At 37.7% G+C, this 11154-nt stretch overlaps 1 protein-coding gene across 1 annotated transcript; it reads right to left on the bottom strand.

The window, feature by feature from the left end:
• Positions 1-9662: 9662 nt before the first annotated feature.
• LOC130683603 (40S ribosomal protein S8) lies at positions 9663-10375 on the bottom strand. The gene has a single exon (XM_057501665.1). It carries the CDS (start codon positions 10351-10353, stop codon positions 9739-9741), a length of 615 nt encoding a protein of 204 aa, XP_057357648.1. The 5' UTR covers positions 10354-10375; the 3' UTR covers positions 9663-9738.
• Between the last annotated feature and the right edge of the window lie 779 nt (positions 10376-11154).

The following is an 11154-nucleotide window of genomic DNA, read 5'->3' as shown; positions in this document are numbered from 1 at the left end:
GTGGAATTCTCAGCTTGACCTATATTGTCCCAGAAATAGCCTCTTGCTCTTCACCTTTCATGAAGTAAAAAAGTAAAGTGCACAGGTCACGTTGGCTGTAAAGCCATCTGTGAACAGAATTATATTAGTGTTCTCATGTTATACATGAGGAAAGAGACCTACCAAGGCCCTATATATGCATATATAGTAAACAGGAGAATCTGTGCAACTTTTTCCTAGACCTCAGGGCCTTCCTAACATGATCTTTCCATCCTTGGAATCCTCACAACCTTGACCCCTTTTATGGTGTTAATTTTTTTAAACCATGAATTATTTGAAACTAATCCCTCCTAAACTGTACATTTTGGGTGAAGAGGCTATGCATTCCTCCTCTTTTAAAATTGATTCTGTGTTCAGCACATTCCTGTCTCTTAATAGGTATTTGACATACTAAATAAATACATAAACAAATTTTTTAAATAGGTGTTAATGTCATCACCCATTAGCTGAGCAACTCAGCCATTTGTCACTTACATTAATAAAAATCTTATTGGGTAGAAAGAGATGGGTTTAGAAACCTTGTATTGGCTAAAGGCTAAAAAAGTTTCCCTGCTTTGGGACCACTGACCTGTCACATACATCAGGCACTTCAGTGGTCCAAGTACCAAGATGTTAAAGAATCAATTCTCTGTTTAAATGCACTTAATTCATTATGAGTCACATACATTTCAGAGGACAAGCACTCTACTTGGATCAAACTTATCACTGAGGTAATTATTGTCAGGTGTTTTAAGGAGATAATGTGGATTAGCATTACAGCTAATGACTCAACATTAAGAAAGAATAGTAACTTCACATTTCTTTTAGTAAAAGAAAATGCAATGATATTTATAAATTTTCTTATATATGCCTACCAATGAAAAAATACTACTCTTCAATTTCTGTTTTTAAAAATTATACTTACTTTTGATGATGAAGATTCACAAAAGATGCATTTATTAATTTATTACTTCAATACATAATTATTGGGTGCTTATTGCATGCTAGTTTCTGTGCCAAATGAACAGAAGCATACTTACCTCCTGCCTATGGAGCTTACAGATGGAGGAAGTTCACAGTCTAGTGTGTGGGAAGGGGCTTGGGTAAGATGGTAAGAGAATTAAAACCTTAAATACAACAAGCACAAATCAACAGGCAACATAGCCTTAGAAAGGTGCTTCCTCAGTTGGTTAGCAGGAAAGTGATTTCAAAGATTAGCCAGCTCCCTTCTATCCCAGCCAGGGTTTTTGGAGCATTTTGAAAATGAAGAATGTATCATGAAAACCCAGCCATTGCAGGAGGTGGAGTGCAGCCGGTTCCAAAACACCGTGAAATGAAAGGTACCAAAGACGGGGATGAAGGACACCAACACATGAGCAGCAACGAAGTAAAAACACACAACCAAACAAATCTTGCAAAAGGAGGGCCGGAGAAACAGAACAGTCCAAAACTTCTTGTAATAGCTTCCTAGATGCCAGAGACTGTAGAAAGGAGATAGAAACGATTTTTGCATTCAGAGTTTTAGTTTAGAGGAAGGAGAGTAGATAAGGCAGAGAAAGGGGCAAATAGGCAGCCTTGCAGAAAACCAAGGAACACTTTCAGAGTGGACTCCCCCTGCCTTCTACCACCACCCGACGGAATGAATGGCTGCAAGGACTCACCACGCTAAGGAAGCAGAAGCACGGTCAGTGTATTACCTTTTAACTATATGGATTGATTGATCTGTTGGTTGACAGTTTCTTTCATTTTTCAGTAGGTAACTAGGCCATGGATCTAACATGCCCTGGGAGAATGGACCACAGCCGAAGAGAACGGGGCACGATCTTGACTGCTTGGAAGGGCCTCAGCACAGGCGGGTTAACCTTCATAAGAAAGACTAGAACAAGTACCCATGAGCAATAACTCAAAGCAGCCTCAGAGGGTCCCCCTCTATAACCACCCCATGTCCTCAGAAATCACAAGGGAGGTAAGAAATGCACCTCCACGGTATAAATGTAGCTCAGAACAGGCAAGAACGGTATAGTGTAAGAATGCTGGGCACCCTCAATCTAAAGCATCCAACAAATGCAGCAGAAGAAACTATTCTGGATATAAACCAGGCAGTTGTCTCTGAAGCCAACCGAGAAAGTGAGTCCCCAGATAAGAAGGGCACATGTCCTTCCATGTGTTGGAAAAAGAAAAACAGATAAAATAACCAACATGAAAACAATATTTGACTAAGTTCTTGAACATCAGTGATGATGAAAGAATAGTTTAGTTTCCAGGACAAACAGAGGAAGCCATCCACAAGGGATTGGGTATGTTTAACCTTTGATTCCCCCACAGTTCTCGATGCCAGAAATCATTGCATTACTGTCTACGAAGCTCAAAGAAGGACAAAGTATGACCAAGAATATTCTAACCAGGCAGTTTCATCCGAAGGCAAAACAAATATTAGCCCTTCCAACTTTACATGTTATACATATTTTTTGATGTTTCTCTCTGTCCATCTAAGAGATCAAGGTAAAGAAAACAGAAGCATGGAAAAATTGGTGAAGTATGGGTAAGCACGAATTCCACTTAACTTATACTTATGTTGGAGTTTACAATAAACAGCTGCAATGTTGTGGCTGAAGTACACAAGAGGAAAACCTTGCTGGATTAAAAATGATGACAGTGATTCAAATGGAAGAGGTCAGAGGTGGTAACAGCACAAATGATCTCATTTTCCTCTAGAGGGAAATCAATTGGTAATACTCAAAAAGAAAGAGATGGAGATAAAGCCATATGTGACTATTCAGATGTTGTGGTGGGCGGAATTCTAAGATGGTCCCTAATGGTCCCACGGCAAGTGTCATCCTCTCTTCCTGAATGTGGATAGCACTGGATTTCACTCCTGTGACTAGGCTCTGTCATGCAGAAAAGGTGAAAGGATGTTGCAGAGATAGTCCCATTTCTCCATAAAGATATTTATATCAGTTTTGTGTCTTCTTCACACCACTAAAAATAAAATGACATGTATTGTTATAGTTGTTAGTAGTGGGCACTGTGATCCTCAAATTCAGACCAAAGTCAAATGTCATTTCAAAAATCCTTACCTTCTCTGTGTCATTTCACATCTAAGCACAAAATACCCTGAGAGAAGAGTAGATGAGATGCTTTGAAGGTTGGTATGTTCTTTAGTACGAATGAACCTGGAGACAGATGAGTGTGAGGACCCTAGGGCCTCCTGGTGCTGATGTACTAAGATCCCAATTATGACTTCCTCACACTTTTAGTTAGAGGATTCTGAAGGGATGGTCCTGAATCAGAGAACTGCTGGTGGGAAAAAGATACGGAGGTATTAATGAGGAACTCATGAGGAGGGAGGGATTCCAAGCTGGTTCTCCAAGATTAAACAAAAGTTTAAGCATCAGTGGCTTGACTCAGCATGGCATATTGAAGGTGTTGGTTTTGGCACAGTTTACAGCTAGGGCTGGAAGCACCTCTGAATGCCTCTGTTCTGAGTGGAAGAAAACTAAGAGAAGGATGAGCATTAAAGTGTGAATCAAAAGATATGTCACATCGGCCCACTGCGTAAGCATGATTACCATTCTTGCAAGGCTACAGATTGACAAGGGCTATCCTGGATGGTAATAGAAGGAGCAAAGACACTACAAATAGATTTGATTTTGCAGATCTCTCTCTTTTGGCCTTGATTCAGAATTTGGAATTGGAATGATTCCTTTTAAAGAAAGCCTCAGGCTTCATAGACAATTTGAGGTAAGAAAACACTGCAAGAAGAGAGACAGAGACAGAGAGGAAGGAGAGACAGACATATATACATAGATATGTACATACACACTATCATTTCATCCTACAATAGGGAGTTCCAAGGGGGCAAGTCTAAGTGTCTGCCAAATAGGGAATTCGAATGAGCATTAAAATGTATGATAATGTCTACACCTTAAGTGCATGAATTAGTTCCTCCTGGTTATCTAAAAAATTCCAGAATGACTGTCACTCTGTTTAACTCAAATCTACACCATCTCCACTCTAAAATTCAGAAGCTGTTGCTTTGTCTCTTCCCTGCACATCTACAACTTCTTCTTACCTTAAATTTCCCTTTAAGGAATTGTATTTGCTAGCTTTGCAAGTAAGGCACTACTAACATCTCCAGTCTCCTTGCCAGTCTTTCCTGACATCTTAGGGTTTAGTGACACAGGGTTTCTTACATTTTTTTGAAAGCATTTGATTTATCTGGGTGCAGTATCTTGTGCTGTCTTCTCTGCCAGGAGCTCCCAGGGCAATCTTTCCTTGCCATAGGGCTGGACAGCTCCCAGCACATTCTATGATGCATTCAACATAGACCCCCCCCCTCGTTAAGGGTTTTCTGAACTTATGCTCCCTTCCACCAAGGCTAGATTTGATGCCTTTCTTTTTCTAGTTACTCCCAAGTGCCTATCTCCACCAGTGCAAGGATCGATCATGTTTTATTCCTCTTCACATCTTCCCTGCTGAGAACAGTGTTTTACATCTAGAGAATTCTTACTTAACTTTTGCTGAATGCACAAATGAATGGCTCATGGCCTTAGTTTTACTGCATAAATTAATTAACTGCGTTTATGCCTGTCACATACTTTACTTACTGTGCAAGTTGGCAGAAATCTACAATTCCAAATATTGCTTATGCAACCTTTTTGTAATATGTGTCCTGTGTAATTATATTTACTTTGAGTTGGAAGAAACTTAGAGACAAATTAGTTTATGTTTGAATAACTCTCTATGCTTTTTGACTCTTAAAATATGTAGAATGAAACCATACGGCTAATTTATTGTTTGCTTGTTAAAAACAGCCACTTTTTAATTTCCATCCATTGTTTTCTTTACATTGGGCAATTCTAGTTGACTAGGATTCTCAGTATGTCATTTTTCAAATCCAAAAATTACAGAGGCAGTCACTAATTTGAAAAATCCATTGTCACATAATTGAGGTCATCTACACTTTGGTGAGAATGGCAGTTATTAACTTCTCTAAACACGCCGGAATTACTGTAACGAAGCAAATGTGCATACATCTAATCTTATGTTTAGAAAATTTTACTTTCTCAGTTTTGCATGCTAAGAATATGAAGAAACAAACTATCACCTACAAGATCAATATGTAAGAAATATATATACATGAGTTCATGATTTAGCCAGAATAATCTTTAGAATTGCTTCTCTCATTATTTTGAAATATTAGACGAATTAGCACCACGATCTGGCCAATGTAACCATAGGAACTATTTTTTGTTTTTGTTTTCTCAGACAGTTTTATATTCAAATATTCCTGTAAAGAACATGGCAAGTTGAATTTTTGTAAGGAAAAAAAAAGAGTTATTTGAGGAACTAAAGTCTAGACAAACTGAAATCAGGCTTAGGATATCTTTAATTCTGAATGGAAAGGAGGTCCTAATCTCTGTCTGAGCCTTCAACCACCGAGATGATCTTTGTGGGGGTGGCTGATGAACACTCTGCAACCCTGTAGGAATAGTTAGAGCTCACTATGAGATGAGTAAGAGCTGGGGAAGGCTGTGGGGAAGCAGGAAGTCATACAAAGGAGGAAGAAATATCTTTTTATGCTCAAAACTTTTTAAGAATTGTGATTTTGTTACTTTTAGTCTATATGCTAATTCAAGCTCTAGACAGCAGTCTCAGGAAGTCCTTGTGGAATTTATTTCAAATAAAGCAGACACTTTATATCATCATAAATATCATCGTTCTGTTGAAGTTTTAAAAATATTATTTCTCAAACTGTGGGCCACAGAATGGCTGGTTTAAAAGTGCCCAGCATGATAGGTGATAAGGCAGAGTCAGAAAACCTGCCCCAGATCTCCTGAATAAGAACCTCTGGAAACTACTGGGAATAAGTTTGCTCTGCACACTGGAGTTGAGGAAATTCTGCTAGAATGACTGAAAAGAGAGCTTATTGTCTTAATTATATTATTGATACCCACAAGCTCACACACCCAATACATATGGGTGCATATGTATGAGATCTTGTCGATGTGTTATAATGCCATTCAAAGAATTAACTTTTTTAAAATAAATCAGAATGTCTGCATCCCAATTGTGGCTTTGTCCTTAAATAGCATAATTTAAGGTAACATAACTTGATACGGTGCAAAAAGAACTTTGTTAATGTCAAATAGGTAGCATTCAATTACCCACATACTGTGTGTAGTTTTAAGCAATTATTTCAGAACAGAAATCTAGAGTCAACAAGATTAGATGCAACTCTTTGATATGCTTCAGGATGCTACGCAATTGGTATGACCCCTAGTTACACTCATTCCCTATTATTTTAACCTTGTCAAGCTATTTTCTAGTCTGTGAACTTGCCATGAAATTTCAAACTCTCCCTTGTCTTGAAATGCCTTTTGATGTTTTTGAATTCGCATTCATGCTGTATGATTGCATTTATTGATCCCCCTCTCCTAAAGCTTCCCATAATACTCCTGTTAAGTATTGGCTGCACACTATTCTTTTAAGATTTTGCTTTTATTTCTATGCTATGGCATATATTGTATTATAACTGAGGGCATATATGTTTCCAATCTCCAATAGACTATGTATTCCTAGCAGTCAGAAAATATTTACATTATATATATATATACTTATGTATACATACATTCTCACCAGTGAGCTGCCCATTAGATTATCATTCATTATTGATGAAGTTGAACTGGAAATTATGTTTAATATGCCAGAAATTGCAATCACTATTTTACAACAAAACTTTGTAAACAGAGGGCTGAATCCACTTGTGAAATCTAAGACAAATAAATTACCTTCTATACCATAAATCTAAGAACCCACTGAAATGGCACTAAAAGAAAACTTAGGCTTGTTTTGTGAAGTCAGATTTTTGAAGGTCTGAACTACCAAAATTTGTTTTTCTTCTTTGTGGAGTAAAACTCCTAGGGACTTGCCTAAGTAGAAATGGTATCATATCAGACTTAAAATAGATGCCAGACACAGTGGTCTACATATCTTCCTTCCTATTCACTGCCATATACTCTTGTCTGCTAGTTTCCTTTTTAGTGTGCCTGCTGAAAATAAAGTGTGTTGTGTAAGGGGAAAAAGGAGAGACACGGGGGATATCTATTCTTATGGAGTTCTATCTTTATCTACTGTCATGCTCTGAAACACACTCTTTTGTTCATATTGATATTACACTGTTTGTCTTAGATATCTTAATAGCAATGCATTATTCTGATAGTACATATTCAGTACATGTTAAATTACATGAAAAATTTGGAATGAAAAATCCTTTGGAAGTTGCCATTGTTTTTGCATTTTTTGGGGGGACAGATTCAAGTCTGTATAGTTGGAAAAGAGGCAAGTTATAAATAATACACAGAATATTATAATTTCTACAATAAACTTCAAATGCAGCAGGGTCCGTTCCTTTGTTCACAGGTCAAGGAAAGTTGTCATGGGGAGTACAGATTGGATAAAAACAATAAAAAGTCAGAAGTGTCTATACATGTAAAAGGTTCACCAGTAGAAAACTTTAAATTGGGGGAAAAACAGGAATGTTTCCCTCCAAGTAATTGGGGATGGGGGTCCTTAGGAGTAATGTGTCTTTGGTATTTTTCAAAGCATGATAAAAATGGCAATGAGCATTCTCTTCTTAGACATGCAGGAGAGCAGTTTGATTTTTAACCCCAGTCCAGCCATTTGTTCATGTCTTCCAAAATGACATGAAATCTTTGGACAAATTTGTTGTCAGGGCCAAGGTCCACTAATAAAATTTCAGAAAACAGTGTTTTTCCCAATCATGTCATTTAGCAGGACTTAAATATCCCATCATAGGAAATTAATTTTAAAAAAATCAACATGTCCTGTTTTCCTTTTCTTTTTGTAAATTAAACCTTAAGTTAATTGTGTTAATCATTTTCCAAGCAGGGTGAAACTTGATATTAAGTCTGAGTCATGGGATAGGCATACAGTGCCTCAAAAATTTATTAAGATTTATGTAAAAACTTATTAAAACCAAAATGATGTCAGAGTAGATGAATGAATCAGAAGATACATACCCATTTTAAGTGGGAAAATTAATATTTGCTTAATAAAATGAATAGATCCTATCCTTCATATCAAAATTATCTTGGTAATGGTACATACTGAAATGCTATTAATTTGATGGTGGTTTAATCAAGTGTCTCTATTTTTCCATGAACTAACTACTTTCCTTATCTTTAAAATATCAGTTACTTAGAATTATATTAATTGAAAGGCCATTCCCAGAAACTGATAAAAATGAGCTTTCATTTAATTGGGTACACAGAGAGGTCCAAGAAAAGAGGTTCTATTGAAAAGAAAACTCTGCTATATATTTCTTATCTTTTCACATACTGAAACCTGCACTATATTTTTAGCTACTCCCCGTTGTGAGAGTGCCTTTTTGAACATAGAGTGGAAATGGCTGAAATGAAATGCTAGTAGAAGAAAGTAATCCATTCTATGATATTCAACCTATCAACAGGGCTTAAGGACAGTTCCTGAGCAGCATTAGAGTATCTTTGATTTATGATGTTTACTGCAGAGCCTGAGTTGCTGCCTTGGAAAATATTTCCTTCATATAAAGCCTAACTAATAATATATATACATATCTTTTGTACTCTTTGCTGTTGTGCACTATTTAAGCAGACAATACTTCAGTCTGGGGTAACGAAAGGTCTCTGAAAAAGTCTGTGTGGGACTTGACCAGCCAAATACATGGGCTTTGTTAGTTTCCCAACTTGTTGACGTGGCTTCTTATTAAAATACAGACTACCAAGATGGGCTTAGTGGTGATTAATCAGATAGGAATCACAGACGCTTTTTCTCTCCTTCTTTCCATACGAATTCAAGTCCAAGCCCTTTAAACATGTTTTCCACTCTAATGGACTAGATACCTTACCTACAGTAAGGGGCACATGGTTTTTAAATTCTTCGAGTCATTAACTTGGGAGCATACCCTAGAGAAAAGTTGCAATTGAGTGAAAAATTACTGTCATCACACACACACACACACACACACACACACACACACACACAATGATCCCAAAACAACAGGTAACTTAGTTATATTTAAAGATAGCTTATTAGTCTTTGCCACCAAATTTTTTCTCATACCTAGAACCCATCTCCAGATGATCACAGATTACATGAAGACATGTCAAAGGACATTTATTAGATTGTGTATTCTTGTATCTTTACTTTTTAAGTGGAGAAAATCAGAGTCAGAAAACTTACGTGACCTGCTTTTAGATATTCAACACAATGGGGTCTTAAATCAAGATTTCCTGAATTTTCTCACTGGTCCAATGGGTCTATCATTTGATTTTTAGAATTCCTTTTTTGAATTAGTCTTCAGAGCCATTTTAGGAGACAAACAAGAGCCCTAGTTCTGTAGATATCATGATCCTATAGGCTGTTTTGTTCTTTTGCCACAATGACTACTCCAACTTACCCCTACTTACTCATCAAACTTGGCTGTGTTGTGACCTCCCAGAGGGCAAGTATCATATATTCCCACAGAATTTAGGATCATATCTTTTCCATTGTTTAATTGATTATATATATTTATTGATAAAATATATGCATAACATATGTACTTTTTGTGCATAATGATAATTAAAAGCATAGACTAGATATTCTTTTTTTTTTTTTTTTAGAACAACAGACCCTTTATTACATGAGCTAGGACAGGAAGAGAACTTATTTGCCTTTTCAGGCCTTGATTTTCCTCAGATAGAACTCCAGCTCCTTGCCCTCAAGCACGTAGCCATCTGCTCGGCCACACTGGCCTGGTCTTGAAGCAATGCATGCAAGCAGCTTGCCCTGCTGGAACTGCTCCTCCAGAAGACTGCTGATTTTGGCATTCTTTTTCCTTTCATCGTATTTCTTCTGAATTTTCTTTGATCTCTTCTTGTTTAAAATCTCTTCCTCCTCAGGAGTCAGTTTGGCACCCTTCTTGCGGCCCAGGGGCAGTGCATAGTGGGACTCGTACCACTGTCGGTATGGTGTGCTGTCAACAAGCACGATGCAGTTCTTCACCAAGGTCTTGGTGCGGACCAGTTCATTGTTGGATGCGTTGTAGACAACATCTATGATCCTTGTTTTGCGTGTACAACACTCGGAGCCCCAGGAGAAGTTTCCCACATCCAGCCTCAAGGCACGGTACTTCTTGTTGCCTCCCCGCACACGGACAGTGTGTATGCGGCGGGGGCCAATCTTAGTGTTGGCAGCAGGGCGTCCCAGCTCATACTTCCTCTTCTTGTGGTAGGGCTTTCTCTTGCCCCCGGTCTTGCGGCGCTTGTGCCAGTTGTCCCGAGAGATGCCCATTGCCCGGCGCTGGCTGGAAAGAGCAGACTAGATATTCTTGACTAAACTATTCTGAATTTTCCTCTTGCTGAAACCTTGAAGTTCAGTCTACATATGTTCATCTTTAGGATAGCATTACTATTATTATTGTCATTTACAGATTAATTTTGAGACTCTGCAAAGAGCCTATGCTAACAGGATACTGATCCAACTAACTGGACCATTGAAAGTGTTAATGATTGGATTAGAATAATTTTTTCTCTTGTTGTTATTTCATGCCTGAAATATTCAGAGCTTGGTTTATGTTTCTATAAATGGTACCAAAAAAGAGTCTTTATAGCAGATCCTAAAAATGACTGTGTGGACTTCAAAGAATGTTTTCCAATGGAAAGAAAGCATAAATCTTTTATATAGTTGAGTGTGAAAACAGCTTATTGATCAATGTCAACAGGCGGAGCCAAGACAAATGGCCCTAATCTGTGCCTTTGCAAATACGTTGACCATGAGGGGACAATTTTTCCAGTGAATCAAGAAACTTAATATGAAATTTTTATTCAATCATTCAGAGTCCCAGCCCTGTAAGCCAGAAAATCTAAGGAGATCTTCTACGGCATATTTGAAAAGTCTAGGTTATATATTTTGCCTGGAACTACTTATAGAAAACTATGATTGCCATTTTTAGAAAATAACTGTGGTTACTTGGGCCAGTGTCAAGGTAACACTTTCCAAAATACAATGACCAGGAAGATTTGCACGTCTCACAAAGATATTTGAAGTTGATGGAGTCTGTGGTTACTTAAACATCAGCTGCTTTTATTGGAT

This window comes from Manis pentadactyla, chromosome 4, assembly GCF_030020395.1.
Source record: "Manis pentadactyla isolate mManPen7 chromosome 4, mManPen7.hap1, whole genome shotgun sequence".
Taxonomy (NCBI): Eukaryota; Metazoa; Chordata; class Mammalia; order Pholidota; family Manidae; genus Manis; species Manis pentadactyla.
The sequence above is the reverse complement of the archived record's forward strand: the minus strand, read 5'-3'. Positions and strand labels throughout refer to the sequence as shown.